The following is a 24,590-nucleotide window of genomic DNA, read 5'->3' as shown; positions in this document are numbered from 1 at the left end:
TGTCAAATCAAATCTTTCCTCTTGAGAAGTTACAGTCAAATGCAGGACAGTTCCCACAAAATGTTTTGCTATATGATTTGGTGTTTGCTTGCAGTCTGCACCCGCAGATTAGAGCAGAGTTTGGAGCACTATATGGCTTCGTGCTTAACATATTACTGGAGGAAAATGAGTTTACAAGGTGTTCTATACAGTGCAAGCCAGCAGCTTCACTGGAAGCACTCCCAGAGCCTCCCTCTGACCTCCTCAGGCTGTTGATAACGCTCCTGCTGATTTACTAATGCCAGCACAGGACACTGCTCAGCCTGTTTCAGAGCCCCAGGGTGGAAAATAACCAGGAGGGAAGCTGCTGCCAAATCAGAGCAGCGGAGATGCTGCAAACAGGACGAGTGTTCTGCCTCTGAGAGTCCCACCAGCAGTGAAAAACACCAGCTAGACTTTTCTTGAGCAGAAAACCTGGGAGCCCTTGCAACCCCAGCCCAGGCTGGCCGGGAGCTCTCACAACAAAGGAGCTGCAGCTGCGCCCACATTCTTGTGGTGGAAGTGCTGCTCTGCTGCCCAGCCCCAGGAATGGCTCTGAAATTCAGAAAGCTCTGGAACAAAGTGGGACACGTTCTCCAGCGCAGAGGCATTTTTGTTTGTACAGCATAAAGCCAGGTCTGCTGTTTGTGCTGGATGTTTAAACACTCCCTGCGAGCCCACAAACGGTGCTTCAGGGCTCACTTTTGTTGTTTCCAAGTAACTTCTGAAATTGCAATCTGGTGAATCAGAGGAATGAAGGCTGATATTCCTGCTGCTTCTCGGAAACAAGGGATGTCAGGTCCAGGGCAGTAGCAGAGCCTGTGGTCCCTGAAGACAACTTTAGATCTTTCTTAAATATGGTTTGTTTTTTATAAACCTTTTCACCTCTTTTCTAGAAATGCCTGAGCAAGGGAAAAGGTTTGGAGTGAGTGATTTTCAAACAAAACAGAGATACAGATATACAAAGGCATTGTAAGAAAGAGCCACTTCTTCTTTAGGTAACTGGTGGCTTGAAAATTTTGTGTTCAAGTCGGTGCTGCTCTGAGTGACACTGAGGGGGTTGGGATACAGAGTCTGGCATTGAAGCTCTGGAAATTATTTCTGTAGGACCTGATGTTTCACTTTTGAAACAATAATCAGAAGTGAACTTTGACACTGCACGTGAAAAAGAAGTGGCAAGTTTGGTTAAAAGCAGTAACAGGAAAGCAGTGAAGCCTTGTGCACACCTCCAGTGCTACTGGCACAGGGGGGTGCTTTATTCAGAGCCAGTGAAACCTCTGCTGCCCTGGGCAGCCCCTCAAGCTGCTCACAGGCTCAAGTGTCACTGGAGGCAGTTTCTGTGCTGCTGCCTCCTCCTCCTTCTCCTCCTGGTCTCATGTTTCTCTTGTCTCCTCAGCTGCTCCTGCTGGCTGAGCAGCTCACCTGGGAGCTTTGGGCACAGCAGAGCAGGGTGTTTGTGAGTTAGGGGGGCTTTCTGCAGCTGCAGCCAAACTGAGTGACCAAAACCTGCCCCAGCCCTCCTCTGCCCTTGAGCTGCCACCCACAGAGCAACCTGAGCTCTGAGTGACCAGCCCTGTGTGCCATCCCACACACTGCCGATGGAATAAAGGGCATTCTAAAGACTCACATGCCATCTCTTTAATTTCACAACACACGGTTGCTGTGAGCTGCTTTTGGGAAGGATTTATTTCTTCCAGGAAAGGTTTGTACTTGTATAACAGGGGAAGCTCAGCATCCAGCTGGAAGAGATGCAGAAGTGGTCTGGAAGGATCTGCAACACATACTCCTGATTTTGGTTTTATGGCTTCAGTCCAGATCTTTGGATGAAGTGAAATGCAACAGCAAATGATAGCTAATGGGGTTCTAAAACAACCCAAATACATCACCTCCTTGGTCATCTAACCATAGGTGCAGGCTGTTAATCCAGGCAAAACTGAAAACAATGTCTCAGTGTCAGACTAAACTGCTTTCTAACAATGTGGGAAATGTCTCTACACAGACTCTGAGTTATTTAATCAGGGGAATGAGGCAGATGAGAACTTTTCTTATTAGGTTAATAACAGGCCACTAATTTCCTGTTTGTATCTGAGAAGCTTGTGAATTCTTTGGAAGGGCTTCCTTCCATCTGTTTTATGCAAGACTTAATCTAGACCTTAGCCTTCAGCTGAACTACTTATGTCCTGGTTACAACAAAGCATTTAAAGGCTCCTCACTACAGGTATCTTCATTTTAGATTGTAAAATTATCATTCTGTCTTCAGAACCCTAAGCAGTTCAATTCTCTCTGTTTGGGATAATTAACTATGGTAAATACTTGGGATTATTTGTGGAGATATGAGTCTTAAGCATCGTAGACAAAAAATAATGAGCCATTGAAATGAAAAACCTGGCAATGTAAGGACAGTTCTAAGTGACAGTCTTCCCTCATTTCTTAGAGCAGCACATTGAAAAAGCCTAGAAACTGATGTAGTGTGAAGCCTGTGATGCAGAGGACAAGCAAGCTGGGCCCACAGCAGGTTGGTCAGTCCCCAGAGCATGGAGAACAGGAGCTGCTGTGGTAACACCCCGAGCACATCCCCAGAGGCAGAGCTGTGCCCACTCAAGGGCCGTGCCTGGGTCTCTGCTGTGCCTGGGTCTCTGCTGGCTGCTCCCCAGCACACCCCAGCCATGTGGGATGGCTCTGGCAGGCTGCCTCACACAGCCACACACAGGGACAGGTTTTCAGACCTGGAAAAAAACACCCAGCAGATGTTCCATGCTTCCACATTGTCTGCTGGCACCACATGCAGTGCCTTTCTAGTCTCCATTCCTCAGAGTCTGGAGCAAGACAAGCTAAATTACATGAAATCCAGTGTCTTGGGTGGTTTTAGACACAGTGTGAGGGGCAAGGACAGAAGAAGAGCTACAATAAGTAGGATGAATAAAGCAAATCCTCTTACACATTCAAAGCTATTTTTTAAAACTGGCAAACTGCATTCATGCCTAAGTTTGCAGTATTTCAATAACAAGAAAAGGAACTGTTTCAAGAAATAAGGGAAGTCTATCACTTTTCTTTAAGAAAAGCCACAAGCCCACACCTGGAGACAGGGTTTCTGCAGGATTTCTGTGGCTTCTGACAGTGCCAGAGCCTCTGCAGCTCCTGAGGAAATGTCTCTTTCCTGATGAGGTAACCCACCTCTTTCCTGATGAAGTAACCTCAGGGCTTACTTTGGTTAACGGATTGAGATAATACTGTCCAGGAGAAGCTCAGACCAGCCCCCAGTTAGGCACCAGTAGCTGAATACTTGAAGCATATTAAATTACCTCAAGTTACAAGCACACAGCTATGATCCCTTCCAGGCATAAGGAAGACTTGAAATTCACGGTAATTTTCTTTGTGTGAATAGCAAGGTGAACTTTGCTTTCAATTTCAGCATTTAATACAGAGCAAATATCAGATTTCCTGTAACTTGGGAGGAGCGTGTTTGAGTGTTCATGTAATTTAAATCACATTTCACATACAAAAAATACTAAGATAATATTGTTTCCAATATTAACATACATTTACCAAGCTATCTCTATAAGAATTAGATAAAACTATCAATTCTGGGCCAAAATCCAATTATGTCTAATTTTTTTTCAGGGGCCCCCAGCTTGTCAAAGAGCTTGGTAATAACAGAGTGTATGTTTCTGAAAGCTGTGACTAGGGAATCCAAAGGCCTAATTATGTTTCCAGTGGTATCTTCTCAGATCCTCCTCAATGCAATAATAAGAAGTGAACATAAGAAATGTTGTAACTCTGCAATGGTTTACACCAACCAGCTTAAAAACTAAGGGTGCAGCTTTGTAAGTCCCCAGTACACACAGAGTACCATGCAGTGCAGTCCCAAAGAGGAGAGATTACCTGAATTAGAGCCTAAAATCAGAGAAATGAGCATGTGATTTCCCCACCCCAAGATGAACATCCAGAGGAAGATGCCAACATCTCAGCTGGGCCAGGGTTTCATGCCTTCTCCTAACTGTTTTGAAATAGGTACAGTTAATCTGTTAATCTGGGTTACAGAAATCAGTGGTTTTGCATATCATTTGTGGGTTTAACTGCTTTGCATATGGGTTATCCAGGGGAAAATCAAAGTGGGAGTATTGGTTTCAGGCCACTCCTCTGTGCACAGTGAGGGATTGGAGCACACACTCCTTCAACTACAGCCACACAATCACATCTTCTCACCCCCTTTGCCTCCACTCTTTCCCCATCATTCTTCCATTTCTCATCCTCTTCCCCCACCATCCCCTCTTCCTATGTCTTTTCCCATAAATTTTCTTTTCTCCTGTGGTTTCTCTGAGGCATTACCTCCCAAACTCCCAGCCCAAAGAACAGCCCTTGGCAACGCCACAAGGCAGCAGTGGTGCCCCAGGCACCAAAATTGTGCTGCACCCCAAAACGTGCTGCAGCAGAAGACAAGGAGACACTTGCTGGTGCTTCCTGGTTTTATTAAGAGTCCCACAGTCAGGTACTCAACCCCATGGCAAGGGTGCTGAGGTAGTGTCACCCTGTGTGCCCCAGCGTCCCCAGAGTGGGAGGAATGTGTGAGGGGTCACTTGTCTAAGCCCTGGGTGTCACAGCGGGGTCCCTGCCACTTGTCATAGCACTGGCAGCTGAACTCCTTGGCCAGTGTGGAGATGTCCTCCCCAGGCTCCAGGCTCTGTGTCACCAGCCAGGGCTTGGCAGCGTGCAGGTCGATGGAGAAGCGGGAGGGGTCCAGGTGCAGGTAGCCCTGCTGCTTGTCCCGGCGCACGCAGCGGCCCTGCCCGGAGCACAGGCTCTGGCTGCACAGGGCAGCACTGGCTGTCACATTGACAATGTAGTGGCCCAGGGGACCCTCCACGTAGTCCTTCAGCCTCAGGCACATCTCCTGCAATGGCATTCGGTGTCACAGTCCTGCACAGCTGAGGAACTGGGCGTTCCTGCTGACAGGGAGCTGATGCCACTGTCTGCACTCACCTTGGACGTGCTGTAGTCCAGGCTGCCCCAGAAGATGATGCCAGCAGCACCCTGAGCCGCGCTCTCCCCGATGGTGTTCACCAGGTCCTCCTGCAGCCACGGAGAGAGGAGAAGTCAGCAGTGCCCAAAGCCCCCACACAGCCCCAGCAGAGATAAAGACTCCTTGGTGCCAGCCCATCAGCCCAAGAGGTGCCCACGATCCCCACATGCCCGTCACCTGGGAAAGGAAGTGCAGAGTGTGCTCGAAGGCAATCTGGGAGTAGGGCAGGACGGGGATGGCTCTGTCCAGGACTCCCTGCTGGACGGCAAAGGCCTCGGCCACGCGGTGCCGCACGTAGGGGAGAACCTTGCTGGTGCCATTGAGGCACAGGGGCAGGTAGATGCTGGGGTAGAGCGCCCGGCTGCTCCTCCAGAGCCAGGACAGGTTCTTGTTCCTTTGCTGCTCCACATCTGGGCACGTCCCATTGTAGGGCAAATCAAAGTGATTGTTGTAGCAGTCAGGGAAACCGTAGTATCCCCAGTAGGCGCTGGGACGGAGGCTCTCACCCAGCCACAGGGTCCTGTTCATGAAATCGCAGGCGCTCTTCTCAAACTGCTGCTTGGCCATCTCCTCCACCTCCTTGGGAGGCCACTGCGGGTGCTGCTGCTGCACCAGCTCCTCTGACTTCTGCTGGTAGATCTCCATGGAGCCCCAGTTGCGGATCCACAGTGGGCGCCACTTCTCCCAGTCGATGACAGCCAGCCCAGCGTAGTCAGGGCTGGGCAGGGTCACCTTGATGTCCTGGGTGGCCTGGTGGATGTGAGCCTCCAGGCTGGCATTCTGGGGGAGCCCCCCATTCACTGGCACCCCCTCAGATGTGTAGTAGGGGAAGAGACCAATCTTGTCGCTGTAGAAGAGGGTGATGTCCTGCCCGGTGAATGACTCGTGGTCATTGGCCAACACATCAAAGACCTCCAGGCTGAGGGTGACATTGTGCTCCTGGGCGCAGCGCTCAGTGGGGATGTTCCAGATGGTGACAAAGGGGCGGTTGACGAGGACAGGACCGGGCCCCCCAGCGTGGGTCAGGGCAGGCAGGAGCAGCAGGAGGAGCCAGCAGGACCACACTGATGCCATGGAGCTGGTGTGCTCAGGGTGAGTCCTGGAGCTGTCTGGGGAGAGCTGAGACCTTGAAGCTTTTATCCCCAAGTCAGGACCGGCGGTAATCCACACCTCCGTTCCCAAGCGGTGCCGGTCACCCAGGGTCACCACTTCCTCAAAGCCCCCGAATTTATCAGCAGCTGGAGCCCAGCAGAGCAGTCCCGGCGTGGGAAGGCAGCGTCAGCCCCGCGTAAGGAGCGGCGGCGGCGGGCTCGGCAGGGAAGGAATGCGCAGAGTCAACACCCCATGACTGGCCGGCGATGAGTGGGCTGGAAAGACAAACAGACACGGACGGCGCGGGGGGAGCAAGGTCACGGCGATGGACGCGGGCTGCGCCGCTCGCCAAGCGGAGAGCGCCGGCCATTCCCTGGCGGGATGAGGGCACTGCCGGGAGGGAGCGCACGGCACCGGGCAGGACCCGGCGCGACACAGCCCGCGGTGGCATGGGACACCTCCGCAGCCACAGGGGGGCAGGAGGCACAGAAAGGCACTGCCTGGGGACACTCACAGCACAGGACAGCCGGCACAGCGAGCACCGCACGGGGACTCACTGCAGCGGAGGAGCGTGGGCAGGGAGGTGGCTGTGCCACCCGGGGCCGCTCCATGCCCACGGGCACCCCTCCGGACAGGGCAGTGGCCCGAGAGGTTGCACGGGCACAGGCAGAGCAGGGCGGTGTCGGGGACGAGGAGCCACGCGAGGGCACCGCTGGGGGACACTCGTGGCACGGGACAGAGGAGCTCAGGGGCGGGCGCGGCCCAGCGGTGTCCCCGGCCCAGCGGGGCTGAACCCACCCCCGGCCATAGCGCGCAGCACGGCGTCCTCACGTGGCGACCGCGGTGCCGGGGGCTCCAGCCCCGCATCCCGGGCACTGCAGCCCCGCATCTCGGGCACTGCCGGGGGCTCCAGAGCCCCGCATCCCGGGCACTGCAGCCCCGCATCTCGGGCACTGCCGGGGGCTCCAGAGCCCCGCATCCCGGGCACTGCAGCCCCGCATCTCGGGCACTGCCGGGGGCTCCCTCCGGCCCCGCGTCCCGGGCACTGCCGGGGGCTGGGGGCCGGGCCAGGCGGGGAATCCCGCGGGGCGGGGCCGGGGCGGGGCCGCACGCAGGCTCCACATGGGTGGCCCGGCCGTGGCTGTCCACACGGCTCCGGCCCCTTCCACTCCGCGGGGCAGTTCCCAGCAGAGCAGAGCTTTCCCCGAGCTCCTTGCCAACACACACCGCTTCCCGCCGCCCCGTGCCGGAGGTTGTATCCGCGAGTCGAGGGACCCGTGCCCGCCTCGCCGCACAGCAGCCCACAGCTCTCAGTCTGATCCAGCTTTATTCGAGGTAAAGCACTTCAGTGTGGGGCAGCACACGGGGGATCAGCACCACGCAGCACCCGCTCCCCGCCCCCGTGTCCCTCTTGCCCCCATCCCTCTCCTTACAACAGGAGAGGGGTCCCCCTCCTCCCCCCATCCCCATGAAGGGCGCCTGCACTGCAGCAGGGTGGGCAAAGATGGGGCAACCGCAGAGCTCTTCTCCCACACCGCCACAGTGAGGGACAGCCCTCCATAATTAGCTGCCTCCCAGGCAGGGTAGGGATATCTTAAATAGGCTTCTCCTACACCGCCAGAGAAAAGGGCAGCTCAGTCCAGGGGCGGGTAGCACCAGCTTGCAAGCAGCAACAGCACCCCAAGTCCCAGCGGTGCCAAAGGGCCGGGGGCGTGACTGCGGGGGCCAGCACGTGTCTGGCAGCCACTGCCCTGCCAGCCCTGGTAGCAGTGGCAGTGAAAGTGGGTCCGTAGAAAGAGTGTGTCAGCAGAGGAGAGCTGGCCCTCGGCCCAGAAGAGGGGGCGCTCGGGGTGGTCAGCATCCCGGCGCCGCAGCTGGAAGTTGGAAGAGTTGAGGTGGAGGAAGACATCGGCGTGGCTGTCCTGGCGCAGGCAGCGACCCCGGCCCTGGCACAGCGTGGTGCTGCAGAGCTCTGCTGCTGTCGTGACATTGACAACGTAGCGTCCCAGGTCCCCCTCCAGGTAGTTTTTCATTAACTGGCACAACTCCTAGGGAAAGGGAAGCACCAGGGTGAGACCCAGGGAGAAGCAACTGAGATGGGGAGGACAGCTCAGCCACTGCTCCTCCCCTGGGGCAGGTGATCCCTCCACCCATCTACCCCCCACACTGACCCCAAACTTACCCGGTTTCTGGTGTCAACTGCGTCACCCCACAGAATGGCCCCAGCCGCACCCAGTGCCGCGCTCTCTCCGATGGTGGAGATCAGGTCTGCCTGTGGGGACAGGGTCTGGTTAACGCCCACAGAGCCCACGCAGCACCCACAGCCCCAGCACAGTGTGCTCCAAAGCGTCCACTGCAGGATCAGGGACCCAATCCCCACTCCAGGGAAAAGGCACTGTCCCAACAACTTGGGGGCCAGGCTTCCCAGTACTGCCCTCCTCCTCAGGGGCTAAGCCAGCACAGCACAGGAGCTGTGGGCTCACACACCTCAGGGTTCCAGCTGCCAGGACCTGAGTCCTGCAGTACATCCCAGGCACTTTCCTGGAGATAATCACCATTGGTGCCAGACATCCCATCCATAAAGGAAACAATTTGTGGCACCCCATCATCTACCCCAGAGAGGGGCTGAGCTGGGGGTCCTAGGAGAGGAAGCACTCCTCCTGCTCCCTGGGGCCAGCTGCCAGCCCCATGCCAAATGGTGCTGCTTCCCACCACATGGAAACAGTCAAACCATGGGGTGCCAGTAACACCATGAGTGCCAACACGAGCCTCCAGAGCCACCTTGCTCCATGGGAACAAGGTGCAATACACAGGCAGAGGAAGCACCTCAGCTGACCCCAAAGCCCAGATGTGCAGGGCTTGGAATGAGGAGGTCCCAGTGGTGCAGGCCTACCTGGCTGAGCACATTGAGCTTGCGGAGGTAGGTGGGCCGGGTGTAGACGAAGACAGGCAGGGAGTAATCGTCATGGTGCTTCTGCGAGATGCGCATGGCCTCCATCACCCGCGCCCGCACAAACTTGCGGCTGTTGGGAGTGGAGTCCAGGAGCGGGTCGAGGTAGATGGAGGGGTAGAGCGCCATGCTCTCCTTCCAGAGCCACTTCAGCTGGTCATTGCGAGACTTCTCCACGTCTGGGCACTGCCCGGTGTAGCTCTCCTTGTTCTTGCTGTAGTCGTGGTTGTAGCAGTCAGGGAAGAGGTAGAACCCCCAGAGCTGTTTGGGTCGGAAGCTCTTGGCCTTGCGCAGGGTTTTGACCATGAACTCCTGGGCGGCCGACTCGAACTCAAACGCTGCCTGCTTGTTCACCTTCTCAGGGGGCCAGGTGGGATGACGCTGTACCACCAGTCCCTGTGAAGCCTCCCGGTAGATATCCTTGGGCTTCCAGTTGCGAGCCCAGACAGGCCGCCACTCCTCCCAGTCGATGACGGCCAGCCCTTCTTTGGTGGATGAGCGGATGTACTTCTCGATGCCCTCCTGGAGGCGGGCGAGGTGCTCGGACAGGCTGCTGTTTTGGGGGACACCACCATTGACGGCCACACCTTGACGGGTGTAGTAGGGGTAGAGTCCCAGGCGTTCCTTGTAGAAGATGGTGAGGTTCTGCCCCACGAAGCCCTCGTTGGGGGAGGCAGCCAGGTCGAAAATGCTGAAGTCGAAGGACACCTGGAAGCGGGGCTTGCAGTCCTGGGTGGGCACATTCCAGGCCACCAGGAAGGGCCGGCGGGTGAGATGGGGGGCGGCCGATGGCTTCTCGGGGGGCTGCCGGGCCAAGGCCAGCAGGGCCAGCCAGGGAACAGCCACCGCCGCCGCGGAGCCCCCGCGCATCCTGCCCGACAGGACCTGGGGGCGGCGGGAGAACAGAGTCAGAAAGCGGGGCCGGCAGGAGGGGGTGCAGGCAGGGGCCGATCTGCCCGCACCCCCCAAAGCAGACCCCGATCCGAGTCCCCTCCCGGGGCAGACAGCGCCCGGAGGGTGCGGGCAGAGCCCCGGGTGAGGACTGCTTCTCGGGAATCCCGGTCCCGAGCGGCTTCGCCCGCTCGTGCTCTCCCGGGTGCCGGCGCGGCGCTGCCTTTGTTCGAGCCGGGCAGACAAAGCGCCGGGGCGCGGCCCCCGGCGGCCCCGCTCGGCTCCCGCTCCCCGCGCGGCTCTCACCGCGCCTCAGGCCATGCCCCGCCGCGGGCTCCTCAGCACCGCCGCCGCCCCCCCGCCGCGGCTTTTAAACCTTCCGGCACGCACCACCCGCGGGGGCGCCGGCCCCGCCCCCGCGCCCCGCCCGCGCCGCGCCGGGCTGGTGGCACCTACCGTCTCGGGGCCTCGGGCTCCGGACGGCGGCGGAGCCCCGCCGCACACACACACCTCCGTGGGGCCGCGGTACCGGGCACCGGGGAGTCATACCCCTGTCCCGCCGCGATTGGTACGGCCCGGGAGGACCCGCCCCCCCACGCGGCGGAAAGGGGCGGGGCGGGGCCGCGGTTGGGGCCGGCAGGGGGCGCCACGGCTGGCGGGGGGAGCGCGGCCTGAGGGGGCCGGGGGTCCCCAAACCTCGGTGAGCCGGGACCGGGCTGGCCCCAGCGGGGTGGTGCCCCCGGGGGGTGGTGGTATCCCCAGGGTCGTGGTCACTCCAAAACCACAGTGATCACAGTAATTGGTGGTGACCCCAGGGCCGTGGTGACCCCAGGATCATCATCACTCCAAAGTGGGGACTCTGGAATGGTGGTGATACCACCCCAGGATGGTACACCAGGATCATGTTGTCCCTAAAAAGCTGGTGATCCTACAATGGTGGTGGCTCCAGAGTGCTGGTAAGCCAGAGTGCTTGTGTCCTCAATGGTGGTGACAGCAGCAGAGCAGTGTCCCCAGGACGGTGGCGACCCCAGGGCGGTGCTGTGCCGGACAGGACATCCTGTGCAGGGCTCGGGCAATCGGTGCTGCTGACTCAGCCACGGCCCCGTGGGTTTCCTGCCTGGAGAGGACAAGGGGGGCCATGGGTGTAACAGGGCTGGGGGGGCTTCCTTCCCAAAGAGCTGCTGAGGCTCCAGCCGGTCCCCTCTGGCAGGGAACAGAGCAGGCAGGGCTCAGGGACCAGCCGTGTGGCATATGACAGTCCCCGTGTCCCCCGCCTGTCCTGGCCAGGGCTGGCCCCATTGGGCTGAGGGCCATCGGGGTGTCCCGCGCAGGAAGCACCGAACTGCGAGGGTGTGTCGGGGCCGACAGGGGAAGGAAGCGGGATTGAATCTACGGAAGTGCTCCCCAGCCACCCAACAGCTCCCTAAGGATCAGGCAGGAGCACCAAGCCCAGCATTGTTCCTGTCAGCTCCTGGTGCCTCACCAAGCCCTGGGGCAGGCACCCGCAGCTGGCTCCAGTTAGCGGCACCACTTAGGTGTCAGATTTTGTGATGAAGCTCCCACCGAGAGGGTGACAGCCCCGCTAGGGATGGGCACTGCATCCAGGCCGGCCCCTCCAAACCCGGGCTGCACCCCACAGCTCGGCCTGGCCTGCAGGCAGTGCCAGGCACCGGCTGGGAGAGGGGCTGGGCAGCTGAGCCGCTGGCTGGGCGGTGGCTGCCAAAACCCTTGGGAGAGATTGTGGGGAGCCAAGCAGTCCCAGCGCTGCAGGCACTGCCCTTCCCCTCTGGGCAGTAAACAGGCTCCCTTGGCCAGCAGCTAAATCTTTCCATCCTCCTCGTGCGAAGGTATCCAGCCCCACCGGCAGTGGGGTGGCCGGAGGGGTCACACGTTTCCACTGCTGGGAGGGCTGCAAGTCCTCAATGTGACGCAAATTCTCATTGCTGTCCCCTCAGCTGAGCATCACCTGACTCACTTTCCCTCCTTCCTTCCCCCAGGGAAGATTTGCTTTGGGGAAGGGGCAGCTGGGCAGATCCAGCCTCCCCTTGCCCTGCGAGCATGAGATTATTCCAAGTCACTCCCAGAGTGCAGAGGGGTGCGGGATGGCTGCACCGGGCAGTGACCAGCATGAGCTGAGCAGGCGAGCTGCTCCAGGCAGGCAGCACGAGGATGGGAATCCCTCACGGATGGCAGATAAAGATAACGGGAGTGAATCACAGGCACTTGTGCCAGACAGGTCCGGGCAAGGCATGAGAGGAGGTCACATTGGGAATGGAGCAGCCATGAGGCCAGAAGGGGATGTTGGCACCTTCCTTTGCCCTGGGCTGGGGGCTCCGGGCATGGCCCTGCCCACGGGCAGCAGGAGGGGACTGTGGTGGCTCTGGCAGACACAGAGATGGCCACGGAGCCAGAGAGCCACAGCCTGGGCTGTGTAACCTCGCCGGGCTGTACTGCCCTGCACAGCCACCTGGTCCCCTTCTAAACCACCAGGTTCCATCCATCCATCCCTCCTGGGGCTGGGGTCCCCAGGGATGAATGGGCCACAGCCTCATCCCCCCGAGGCCGGAGGGCTGGCACCACACACTGCACCACTCACTCTGGTGACAGCTTTCATCAGCGGCTCATTTCCGATCATTGCATGGAGGAAATGATGAGAAGTGACGGTGGCCGCAGGAAAACACTTGCAGGGCTGTCGGGGACAGGACGTGGGGAACAAAGTGAGATCACACTTGCCCCACGGAGAGCCGGCAATGCTCGGGGGACGGGCGGCATCCCGGCACAGGGTCACGCCGGCTCCAGGACGTCAGGCCCCCGTGATTAATGAGGCACTGATTTGGCAGGCGAGGAAGGAGCGGACAGGCGGATCCTCCCCCCCCGCGGGGCTCGGGCGGAGCCACGGCAAGAGCCAGCTTGAAGCTGGGCTTCTGCGAGCCCTGGGTCATCCGACCTTCGTACCCACACGGGAGGGGAGAGAGGCCCGAGCTCCAGCCCTCGGGAATGAACACGGCAATTACAAATATTTCACATTAGTTATACATTTAAAAGTTGTCACGGCAGCTACAAGTAGAGAGTCACAGCCTGACACAGCCACCAACTCCTGACAGTCCCGTGTGCCAACTGGAGAACCTGGAAATGGCTGTGACCTGAGAATCCTTCACCATCAGCCACATGTGCACAAACACCCCCTTCCCAAAAACACGGGGGGCTCGAAGTCCACCTCCCCTCAGGTACATCTGCCTTCCCCAGTAAGACAGCTGTGGGACTTGTGGGCTCTACAAATAATTTTATTGAAATTTAACAAAAGTGGACAGATGCACTGGGAGGAAGGACCATAAGTAGTGTACATTTCCCAAACCCCTGGGTCCTACCCACACGCTAGAGGAGCAAGGAGCCTAGTGTCGGTGAGTACGATTTGGCTACACATCCACACGGGAAAGCACAATGTTGCACAGAAATTGTAAAAAAAAAAAAAAAAAAGAATCAAAAGGAAAAGTTTCTTCTTTTTTTTTTTTTTTTTTTTTTTTTGCTTGCTCCAACACCACAGTGGACATAGATACTATTTACAGTGACCTTCACATTTTTAAGATCCCTCCAGGTGCTCCCAAGGCCCTGCTGCTGCAGGATTGCTGGGTCCTGGGGGCTGGCTGCTGTGGGGACCAGCCTGGGAAGAAGCGGGGCAGGATGCAGCTTGTTGGCAGCCTGCAGAGGTTCACTGCCACTCTGGTGACACTGAGGGGGTAGAAGAGTGGGAGAAGGCATGGGTTTTGGGGAAGCATGTTTAATACGCTGGGGGAAGGATGGGCAGCCTGTCAGAAAGGACAAAAGCATCCTTGCTAAGCTGGTCACAGTCTCTGCCCCCTCCCCCGGGTTAGGGCCATGCCCTGCCAGCAGATTTTTGGCTGGTAGCCAAGTGAGGGGCTCCCCACTGGGGTAGGCAAACAGTGCCAACCCCCTTCCCACCCCTCCTCCTCCTTCCCCCACGCCCAAAGTGGGGTCGGTGCAGCAGTGGGGCAAGGCAGCACAGACAGCGTGACCACGGTTTTCTCTCCTCTTCCTGGGGACAGCAGCTCCTGCTCTCCTGTGGAGCCCAAGGGACGCCCTTCCCAGGGAGCTCCAGCCAGAGAGAAACTCAAGAGCAGGTGGTGCAAATAAGAAACACTTCAGTGAGGGATTGTTTTAAGACAAGACTCTTCCAAGCAAGCAGAACAAAAGATGTCGAAAGAAGCGCCCAGCATCACAGTGTAGATGAGCCCTGCCCTTCCACTTTCCTGCCTGGTGGCAGCCAGCACATCCATTTCACCCCGTGAGCTCGCTGCTGTCGATGGGAACCGCGGGTGGAGGGACGTGAAGGGAAGAGGTGGTGACAGGAAGCCAGCAAGAGCCACGTCGCTGTTATCTCCCCGGAGCTGGGAATGTGGCCCCGCGCCCGGGCGGCTCTGGGCGGACGCGGGGATGGATACATCCAACGTAGACACCGACAGGGCTGGCAGCCAAGTGCCAGCAGCTTAAATTAAAAATCGAGGTAGCAAACATCTGAAGTGCTTAGAAAGTAAATAAGTTCTGGAACGAAAGAGGAGGAAAGCCAAGCTGGCTGCTGTGGGGAGTAGGCTCTGACCCACTTTAAAGCTGTGCCTGCTGCCGGTCCTCCTCTGCCTGCCCGGTCTGGGCACAGCTGAGCAGGGAGGCAGGGGCTCCTCGTGCTGCCAAGGGGCATTTGGGGTCAGGCCTTTCCCCCAGCAGCTGGACACACACAGGGGTGAGAGGTTCTTCGGTGCCACCAAGACCTCAACCTTCTTAGGTGGGAGGAAAGAGGAGAAAAGAGCAGGACCCTCCAAGGAGGGGCAGCAAGCCTCCCTTTAAAGTGCATCGCATTTCTCCTCCTGCCGCCAGCTGGGATGCGGGAGGAACCACAGTTCACATCGCCAGGGAGATTTCCAAGCCGGGGCAGGTACACCAATTGATTGTTTCAGGGGCACAGGGAAGGAAGACAGGATTCCTTTCCTGCTTGGCTCAGTCGAGGCCCAGCCTACAGGGAGGTATGTTCAAAGAGCAGCAGGGGTGAGGAAGCTGCCCGGCAGCCCAGCCCCGCGGCAGGCGAGGGAGGCGCTCAGCAGAGCCAGTGTGACAATGGGGGAGGCAAGTCCGCTGCGGAGCTGGGACCTTGCTGCCACCAGCAGGGGCCAGGGACTGCAGAGATCTCCAGCAGGCAGCAGTAAAGCCAACCTCCCCAGCGCTGGCATGGTGGGGAAACGCAGTGGGGGAAGAGACCGAGGTCTACGAGAGCGGCATCTGCTCTCCATCCCCTTCCCGAGAGGAGAGCAGTAGCCAGCCCAATGTGCTTTGAGACCCCTCAGCCTGCTCTGCTTATCCTCCATCAACAAACCCACGCAGGGGAGCGTCACATCACACCGGTGTCAAAGGGACATGCTGCAACACTGGCCATCTGAGCTGCGGGCCCCAGGGACCTCGGGGTGCCGTGCCCTGGCTCTCCCTGGGCCGCATACCTGAGAAGCAGGGGATTCTCTCTGGTGAGAAGTGCAGGCTTGCTCTCCCTTTCACAGCTCAATCACAGCAGCTTGTTTGCAGTTCCAGTTACCCATCAAACGTCGGCTAGAGGCTACAAAAGGTATTTTAGTCTTCTGACTCAAGCGAGGATGTTTTTAAGCAGTCGTTTCACAATCACCCATCTCCTGCGAAGGCCTGCTCCGTCCTGCCTCACTCCAGGCGAGGGGAGAGCCACCATCCTGCCACACGGCTGGAGTCCTCCTCGGTGGGAACACGATGCAGCCTGGCCCAGTGAGGCTGGAGGTGGTGGGGCAGGGCCTCCCACCCACAGGCAGCAGCGATGTCTGGGACTCACACCTCGCAGATAATCACTGGGAAATCCACGTGAATGCGAGGATGCTCTAGTTTCACTATGCCCTGAAAGGAAAGTCAGAGTGGTGAGCAGAAGGGATGGCCAATCAACATCCCTGATCCCTGCCAGTCACCCAGTGACAGAGAACACGGTGCCCTGGAGGAACTGGAGGGACCAGGCTCCAGAAATGGCTCAATAAATGACTCCAGGTATGCCTGGGCAGCAGCACACAGAGCAGCAGCCCTTTGCCCTTCGCTCTGCTCCCTGGAGGGCCGAGGGCGGCAGGGCTGGCTGCCACACACGGCAGGGCGAGGAAGGAGGGAGCTGCTCTGCCAGGCACTGCCCGTGCAGCAGCTGCTGCGTGACTGGCAGATCTTGGCTGTCTGGGCTTTTCATGCGGCACCTTTCATTCACGGGATTTAGAGCAATGAAAAGAGCTCTCTGAGGGAACGCAGCCGGGGCAGCTGGCACACAGAAAAGCGGCTTTCTGTGCAGGGGGGAGGCTGCTGAATGCAACTCCCTCCACAGAGCCACAGGAACCCTTCCCATGCCCCATCCCTGCCTTCTCCTATTACAGCACCAGCTGGGGGCTGGGGCAGAGGGGGAGCAGGGGCTCAGGGCTGGGCCTGGCCCTGCAGAACCAGAGTAAAGCTGTGTTAGAAAAGCACTGTTCAGTGCTGGTACCTGCTCTCTCCAGCTCAGCTGAGCTTCCCAACTGGGTGAGTTTCAACCCACATGAACGAGGATTCAGTTCCACACGCCAAGCCTGCCTCTGCTAGAATGCCAGCCCAGGGAGCAGCACCAAATCCTTCCATCCACAACTGCCTGCTCAGCACTCAGAGGGGTTCCATCCAGCTGAGAGGCTGCCCGCTCCTCACAGCTCACCCCAGCTGCTCATTACAGCCATGTCTTTCTGCTTAATTAGGGAAGACTTCTATAGAGGCTCTCTCCAGCCCTGCTTTGATCTGCTCTTTCCTCCATTTATGCCCCCAAAAGATTCCCTACATGCAGGCTCTCCTGCCCCTGCACCACGATCCTCATTAACATTCGAGCCCCTGCCCAGCTTCACACCACTTGCTTATTTAGAGAGGACACTTTTCCACTGAAGAGCAAAGCAGAGCGCTGTCAACACTGCTGAGCAGCTGGAGGGGATGTGCAAACTCATGTCAGCAGCTGATGGGCCCTGGCTGCTGCTCCCCACACAATCTGGCCCTGCATAGTGACATGACACTGGCTGAGGCAGCACAGCACCCTACAGTTTGTGGAAGGTGCTTGGTAAGGAGACGGCCATGCAGGACTGCCTGGAACTCTGTTCCCCACAACATACATCTGGCTGAGCTATCTTCCCCTGCCAGTCAGTTCTGAAAGGCTCAGGCACTGCTTCTCTCAAAAAAAGGCAGCTGGAGGGTGCCACCAGCTCTCCCTTGCCTATCACAGCCTCAGGTGACAGGGGTGTGAGCCAGGACACACAGGAATCATGGCTCTGAGGCAGAAACTGGAGAGGAGGAGAGCCTCCACCTTGCCAGTAAGAAGATGCCCCGAGGGAGATGGTTCTTGTAAAGGCCGGACTCCAAGCGTCACCCTGGCACTTTGCCCCATCCTTTCCCCCATCCTTCTCTGCAGGTTACCTGAGGTATCAGGTTCTTGTGGATCCTCTTCAGCTTGGCGCGCTTCCTCCCGTTCTTGGTGACAATTGTCTCCTCGTAGAACTCGTGGGCAAGGTCCCCGTCCTCATCGTAATACATGGAGCTGCCGAGAGGAGAGGGGAGGCGTTGGGGTGAGAGCGTGCGGGCCCTGCCGGCCCCCTGCGTCCCGAACCGGGCCGGGACAGCCGGTCCTGCTCCTCTGGGGCCCCCCGACCCCCGTGCCGCGCCTGTGCTGGGGCCGGCCCACGGCAGAGCCCACCGGCCCATGGCAGAGCCCCCGCTCCACGGCAGAGCCTCCCTGCCCTGCAGTAGAGCCCCCAGCCCCACGGCAGAGCCCCCGGCCCACGGCAGAGCCCCCAGCCCCACGGCAGAGCCTCCCTGCCCCGCAGTAGGGCCCCCAGCCCCACGGCAGAGCCCCCGCCCTATGCCAGAGCCCCCCGCTCCCCGCCCGCCTCTCACCCGCGCCGTGTGAACACGAAGGGGGTGGCGGCGCGCGCGGCCCGCGCCCGGGCCAGGGCCTGCTGCCCGCCGGGGCCCTCGGGGCCGCCGCCGCCCGCCGCCGGGGTGGCGAAGGGCCACAGCCCCCGCGACTTGGAGCCGCTGGCGCCCATGGCGGGGGCGGCGGCGGCAGGAGCGGGACCGCGGGGGGAGGGACGGGGGCGGCCCGGAGCCGCCCGGCGACACCGACCGAGCGCCGCCTGCGCCGCCGCCCGCGCCACTTCCGGCGCCCGCGTCACGTGACACCGGCGCGGGGCGCGCCCACCTCCCCGCCCGGCGCCGGCAGCGCGGGAACCGCGGGTTCGAATCCCGCCGCCGCCACCCGCACCACGTGCGGACACCCACGGCCCGCCGACACCGCTGGGACTGCGCGTCCCGTCCCTTCCCACCCAGCCCGCCCCGCCAAGGACAACACCGCAGGCCAGGCCTCGTCACCAAGATGCCTTTATTGGTGTTTGATGCCCTGCTTCTTCCCAGGGACACTCACTTCTCCGGGGACACTCGCTCCCCCATATCACCCACTCCCCTGGGGACACAATCCCCCAGGTGACACTTGCTTCCCGCAAGACACACGCTCCCTTCGGGACACCCACTCCTCTGGGGACACGCAATCCCCCAGGTGACACACGCTCTCTTAGGGACACCCATTCCCCTGGGGACACCCAATCCCCCAGGGTACACTCGTTCCCCCCAGGACACACGCTCCCTGGGGACACACGCTCCCGGGTGACACTCGCTCTCGCTCCCACCAGGAACCCTCACTCTTTGTGCCAGCCCCGTGGGGGCTGTGACAGCGCAGTGGGTCGGTGGTGCCCGTTCCACCCCCCTCCCTGCTGCCCCCACGGCCGGCGGGCGAGGGTCCCGGTGCTCTGGCTGGCCTCGGCTGCGCGCCCCGCGGTCACCCCGGCGTCAGCGCGGCCAGCGCCTCCTGCATCTTCTGGCGGCAGCGCGCGTAGCGGTGCCGCAGCCGCCGCACGTGCTCCTCCTCCTCCCGCTGCAGGATCAGCAGGAAGTTGTGCAGCTCCGGCAGCGAGAAGGCGTCCCACTGCAGGCACAAGGGCTGCCATGGCCACGGGCACCGCGGCGTCCCGCCAAGGACACCGCCCCGGGCAATGCGGGGCCAGCCCCCTCCCCGTCCCCGCACTCACGTTCACCTCGCCGGTCTCGTTCTCCTTCAGGATGAAGCTCAGCACCTTCTCGCTGGGACCGGCCAGCAGCCGCAGCCGCAGGGGCTGCTCGTCGTCACCCAGCTTCCGCAGGTACACTGCAACGGGGCCACGAGTCACCGCGGGGACACCGCCGCTACGGGGACATCGCTGCTGCTACGGGAATGCTGCTGCTATGGGGACATCACCCCCACAGGGGACACCACTGCTGCAATGGGGGACGCATCCATGGTGACTGGGACGCTGTCACCAAAGGGGGATACCACTGCTACAGGGATGCCGCCACCAAGGGGGTGCTGCTGCCTAAGGAAAGCTGTCACTATTGGGGCACCACTGCCGTGATATTGCCACCATGGGGGACACCAGCACTATGGGGACACCATTGCCATGGGCATGCTGCCAGCACCATGAGGGACCCTGGGGACATCACCACCATGGAACTGCCACCACCCAGGGCAAACTGACAATATGGGGACACGGCCAGCACTGTGAGGACAGGGTGACCCTGGGCACTACCTTGCTCATCTTTCTCAGACCGCTCGAAGAGGGCGAACTTGCGGGGGTTGTCGATGACGGTGAACTTGCGGAGCAGCGCGTCGATGACCTCGCTGGCGCGGGTGTGCGAGAGGATGTGCAGGTGCTTGACGGTGCCCTTGGGCAGGTAGAAGGACGTGCGGCGCTTCACCCCCTGGGGGTGTGGCCGCCCCGCCTGCAGGGAGGGGACCCGCTTGGTGGCCGGCACCGAGACAGGGCGAACCAGCTTCAGCTGCACCTTGATGAAGCCCGTGTAGGAGCCGTCCTTGTTCTACGAGACACCAGTGGGGGTGAGTAGGGTCAGGGCAGGGCACCGTGATCTCCCCTGCCCTGTGCCGACCCCGTACCAGGCTCATGAAGAGGTTGCTGTTGATTTGGCTGTTGTACTCCTTGATCCGCTGCTCCACCTGCGCCTGGTCCAGCTCTGTCTTCTCCCACTCGCTGGGCTCATCCTGCAGGACAACAGCCGGGCTGAGCGGCACAGAGACCGGGGGGGGACCGTCCCGCCTGGCTCGGTGTCGCGCCGGCCCGCAGCCCGCCCCCAAGCACCGGCAGAGGCGCGGGCGGTTGCGCGGGGTTGCATCAGCCCGCCTGGCGGAGCTGGGCTGTGCCGGGGACGCTCAGCTGAGATCAGCTCGGCCCCAGCCCTGCTCCGGGGACACCGGCACGGGCCGCCCGTCCCCGGGGCTGCAGGGCTGTGAGAACGCCCTGCGAGGGCACCCGGAGCCGAGCGGCCGCTCCCGGCAGCCCAGATCAGAGAGGCGTCCCCAAGGCAGAGCAGCCGCCAGCCCGGCACCAGGGCGTCTGGGCAGGCTCCGCGCCCGCGGGGACGCCCTGAGATTTGAGGCAGGAGGGCCGGGCTGGGGGTGCAGCCCGCCCTTGCCGCCGGCACCCCACTTCAAAGCGCTGGCCCCACACACGGGGCACCGAGCGTCCCGGCTCGGCGTCCCCGCCACCGGCACCCGCTAATGAGTGTTTATTTACGCGGGGCCGCAGAGCGGCCACACAGCGCTGCACGTGTCCCCGCGGTACTGAGATGGTTCCCAGCCCCGACAGCCACCCCACAGCATGCGGGCACTGCCGGACCCCACGGGGTCCCTGCAAGATGGGGACAGCTGTGACACTGCCCAGGGAGTTTGTCCCCAGACCCTCAAAGCCGGGAGCAGTCCAACCCTGAGGGACCTTGGGGTGCCCGTGCCAGGCAGCGAAAACTCCACTCGCCCCACGGTGCCTCGCTCGCCCCACATCCAACCGGACAGGGCCGGCACGGCCATGCTTCACCCCGCTCTTGCCCCACAGTAGGGCCAAGCTCACCCCCAAGAAAAAACCCCCAGCACCTCTGGTTCTCCCCACGCACCCATCCCACCCTCGCCTGCTCCCCAGCACCCAGCCGGGGGAATGTGCCCCGATGACGTCACCCGTGACCCCCATTGCGTCACGGCCCAGGACCGACCTGGCGGCGGCGCGGGCGGCGGCCCAGGGAGGTGCGGGCGGTGTAGAAGAGCTCGGGCTCGGAGTCGGAGTCCTCCTGGCTGCAGTAGCCGCTGCTGGCCGTGCTGCCCCCCGTGCCCCCCGCGCCGCCCCGCCGCAGCGCCAGCGCCGCCGCCCCGCAGCCCCCGGGCCCGCCGGACCCCGGCCCGGCCGCGGGGGGCACGGCGGCGGTGGCGGAGGGCACGGCCCGGCCCGGCCGCCCCGCAGCCCCGCCGGGGCGGCGAGCACACGGGCACACCCGGCCCCGCGCCAGCCCGACCGGCCCCCGGGCCGGGGCCCGGCTCGCTCCGCTCCCGGCTCGGCTCAGCCCGCTCCCGGTCCTTGGCCCGGCTCCGTTCAGCCCGGCCCTCGGCCCGGCTCGGGTCCGCTCGGTCCCTATTGCGGCTGGGTTCCGCCCCGTCCCGGTTTCAGTCCCGACTCAGCTCCGCCCGGTCCCGGTCTCAATCCCGACTCGGCTCCGCCCAGTCCCACTCTCAGTCCCGGCTCAGCTTCGCCCGATCCCTATCGCCGTCCCGCTCGGCTCAGCCCGGTGTCTATCGCGGTCCCGCTCCCGGCTCGGCTCAGCCCGGTCCCTATCGCTCTCCCGTCCCGGCTCGGTTCGGCGCGGCGTCTACCGCGCCCTGCCCCGCTCCAGGCTCAGCGCGGTCCCGCCGCTGCCCCGCCCCGGCCGTGGGGTGACGCGGGGCCGGGGGCGGCGCGGCGGCCCCGCTTCCGGCGGTGACTTCACCCTCGCCCGCCCGGACATGGCTTTGCCCCGGCTGAGCTCGGCTCGGGCACGGTGCGGTGTGATGCGGGCAGGGTGGCACGGGCACGACACAGCGCAGCCCGGCTTGGCACAGCACAGCCCGACATGGCACAGCATGGCACGACCTCAGCTCAGCCCAGCGCAGCAAAGTCCATCAAGGGCTTGGCACAGCCCAGCATAGCACAGAATAGCCTGGCATGGTGCAGCCTGGCATGGCATAGCACAGCCTGGCAGCTCAGCCCAGCTGAGCCCAGCCCAACAAGGCTTGGCACAGCCTGGCATGGCACAGCCTGGCTTGCCATGACATGGCCTCACACAGCACAGCCCAGCTTAGCCCTCCCCAGCCCAGCACAGCCCCCAGGTGTGCCACCCCCTGCCCAAGCCCTCCCTCACAGGCAGCCCCAGGCCATACCACGTTGGTGTCCTTCTCCAACACGTGCTCATTGCCATCTTCCTCTTCACCGGCGCCTGCGGGGCCTCCGCAGTCCAGCTGCACCAGGGCCCGGCAGCGGTAGTGGCAGGTGAAGCTGCAGTCTGGGGACAGAGACAGGAGCAGTGTCACCACTGTGCACAGCCTGGCTGCCAGGATCAGGGCACTGGTGGGACAAGGGCTGGCACATGGTGACAGTGTTAGCTGTCTGCTCACGCTGTGCTTTTGGGACATAGCGCTGTGCCACGTCCTGGCCGGTGCTGCTGTGCCTGTGCTCCCTGTGGGCTGGCCAGTACAGTGTGCTCAGTGCCTGGTACTGGGATGCCCAGTATGGGGATGCCCAGTATGGGCACCAGTGTGGGTATCCAGTACCGGGATGCCCAGTGGCCAGTGTGGGTACCCAGTGCTGGAATACCTGGTGCAGGTACCCAATATAGGGATGCGTGGTGCCAGGTGAGGGTATTCTGTATGAGGCTGCCAGTGCCTGATGTGGGTGCCCAATCCAGGCATGTCCACTGTTTGGTGGCAGTTCCTGGTGCCCAGAGGCCCAGGAATGGTGCAGCCGCCCCAGATGGTGATGCCCAACTTAATGGAAGTACCTGGCACCAGGATGCCTGGTGGGGGTGGTTGGTATTGAGATGCCTGTACCCAGCATAGCGCTGGGATGCCTGCGCCCAGTTGTGGGACAGCTGGTGCTCAGTGAGGGGCCCACTACCAGGCGTGGGGGGCCCGTGGGAGGTGCAGGGTGCTTTGTACCCGCTGGTGGTGGGGGTGTCCGGTGGCAGCCTGCCCGGTGCTGGGAAACTCATGCCCACTGGTGAGACACCCGGTGCTCAGCGGGGCTGCCTGCTACCAGGATGCTCTGTGTCCTGTATGGGTGCCCGGTTGGTGGGATGCCCGGTGGTGGGGATGCCCGGTGGCGGGGCATCCGGTGCTCGCCGGGGGTGGCCGGTGCAGAGGAAGCCGAGTGGCGGCCCGCCCGGTGCCTGCCGGGGTGCGGGGTGCCGGCGGCGGGGATGCGGGGGCCAGGGGCGCGGCGCGGTACTCACGGCGGCACTGGAGGCTCTTCCTGCCGCCGCCCCAGACGAAGTCCCCGCAGAGATCGCACCAGGTGTGCAGCGGGCGGCGCCGCGGCTCGAAGCGGTGCCCGGCGCCCGGTGCCGCCGTCAGCCGCGGGTCGGGATGCGCCCCGGGGCCGGGCCGGCGGGCCGGGCTGATGCGCAGCGCGTTCGCTCGTTCCAGGCGGCCCCGGCCCGGCCGCGGCTCCGGCTGCAGCTCCCGCAGCTCGATGAGCTCCATGGCCCGGCGGGCGCTGCTCGGCGGCGGGACGGGGGCCGGCACCGGGCCGGGGCCGGGGCGGGGAGCGGGAGGGGCCGCCCCGATCGGACACCGCGGGGAAACTGAGGCAGGAGAGGTGGGGGGAACGGCGCAGTGCCCCGGGCTCCCGATCGCCAACTGCAGCCCTGGCGAGCCCGGCGGGGCGGGCTGGAGGCGGGGATGAGGCTCCTGGAGCCGCCGCGGAGGAAGGGGGGCCCGCGGCAGCCGCTCCCCTCTCTCTGCCTCTTCTCGCAGAAGGACAAACTGCACTCCCTGCCTCAGTTTCCCAGCGGGAAGGGGCTGGAGGCACCGCTGGCGGCGGGCGAGAAGCGGACGGAGAGCTGCGGGGAGCGCTCTGCAGCCCGGGACGTGCAGCCGGGCTGGGGTGAGGAGTTCACTGAGCTCCGAGCGGGGGCTGCTCCGCCGGGGCTGCAGCTGGACCGACATGGTTTCCTGCTTGCTCCTGGCTCCTGCAGCAGCAGCCCTGGTGCAAAGCCTATTTTTATGTGTCAGGGATTCTCCAGCACCCCATCAGACAAAGGACGTGACCAACCTTTCCCAGCTGTGCTCACACCAAGGCTGCAGCCCTTTGGCAGCAGCTGCTGACCAGTGAGAGCTGGGGATGCATCCCAAGGCATCCCCACCATAAATCCTGTTTACTGGCAATGCTGGTGAGCAGGGGAACAAGCCATCGGTGCTAACATCACATCAAGGGAGAGGAAATGGGATGAATGGTCCCTGCAAGGTGGGAGATGACAAATACCCAAGAAACTCTTTCTCACAGCAAGAGGCTCGTGCAAACCACATCCTCTGCTCCCCACACTGCTCTAACAATGGTAAAAGGCAGCATAGGGGCCTTCTCACTCCCTTCCCTCCCCAGCTGCAGTAAGGTAACCACAACCTTATAGGCTTTTTTGGGTTCTCTGGGATTTCTG

The 24,590-nt window shown here is 61.6% G+C and overlaps 4 protein-coding genes across 4 annotated transcripts; all 4 read right to left on the bottom strand.

The window, feature by feature from the left end:
- Positions 1–4,591: 4,591 nt before the first annotated feature.
- HYAL1 (hyaluronidase 1) lies at positions 4,592–6,265 on the bottom strand. The gene is made up of 3 exons (XM_058813041.1): positions 5,216–6,265; positions 4,999–5,088; positions 4,592–4,909 (listed from the first exon to the last, which is right to left on the bottom strand). The coding sequence occupies exons 1-3, from the start codon at positions 6,110–6,112 to the stop codon at positions 4,592–4,594; spliced, it is 1,305 nt and encodes a 434-aa protein (XP_058669024.1). The 5' UTR covers positions 6,113–6,265.
- Positions 6,266–7,609: 1,344 nt separating this feature from the next.
- Positions 7,610–10,221, bottom strand: HYAL2 (hyaluronidase 2). Its single transcript, XM_058812970.1, has 3 exons — positions 9,024–10,221; positions 8,313–8,402; positions 7,610–8,178 (listed from the first exon to the last, which is right to left on the bottom strand). Exons 1-3 carry the CDS (start codon positions 9,948–9,950, stop codon positions 7,765–7,767), a joined length of 1,431 nt encoding a protein of 476 aa, XP_058668953.1. The 5' UTR covers positions 9,951–10,221; the 3' UTR covers positions 7,610–7,764.
- Positions 10,222–13,436: 3,215 nt separating this feature from the next.
- Positions 13,437–18,103, bottom strand: TUSC2 (tumor suppressor 2, mitochondrial calcium regulator). Its single transcript, XM_058812946.1, has 3 exons — positions 17,934–18,103; positions 17,457–17,577; positions 13,437–15,893 (listed from the first exon to the last, which is right to left on the bottom strand). Exons 1-3 carry the CDS (start codon positions 18,083–18,085, stop codon positions 15,828–15,830), a joined length of 339 nt encoding a protein of 112 aa, XP_058668929.1. The 5' UTR covers positions 18,086–18,103; the 3' UTR covers positions 13,437–15,827.
- A 305-nt stretch (positions 18,104–18,408) lies between these two features.
- On the bottom strand, positions 18,409–23,637 carry RASSF1 (Ras association domain family member 1). Its single transcript, XM_058812978.1, has 6 exons — positions 23,388–23,637; positions 22,321–22,442; positions 20,020–20,124; positions 19,655–19,943; positions 19,121–19,236; positions 18,409–19,017 (listed from the first exon to the last, which is right to left on the bottom strand). Exons 1-6 carry the CDS (start codon positions 23,635–23,637, stop codon positions 18,871–18,873), a joined length of 1,029 nt encoding a protein of 342 aa, XP_058668961.1. The 3' UTR covers positions 18,409–18,870.
- Between the last annotated feature and the right edge of the window lie 953 nt (positions 23,638–24,590).

Source organism: Ammospiza caudacuta, chromosome 12 (assembly GCF_027887145.1).
Source record: "Ammospiza caudacuta isolate bAmmCau1 chromosome 12, bAmmCau1.pri, whole genome shotgun sequence".
Taxonomy (NCBI): Eukaryota; Metazoa; Chordata; class Aves; order Passeriformes; family Passerellidae; genus Ammospiza; species Ammospiza caudacuta.
The sequence above is the reverse complement of the archived record's forward strand: the minus strand, read 5'-3'. Positions and strand labels throughout refer to the sequence as shown.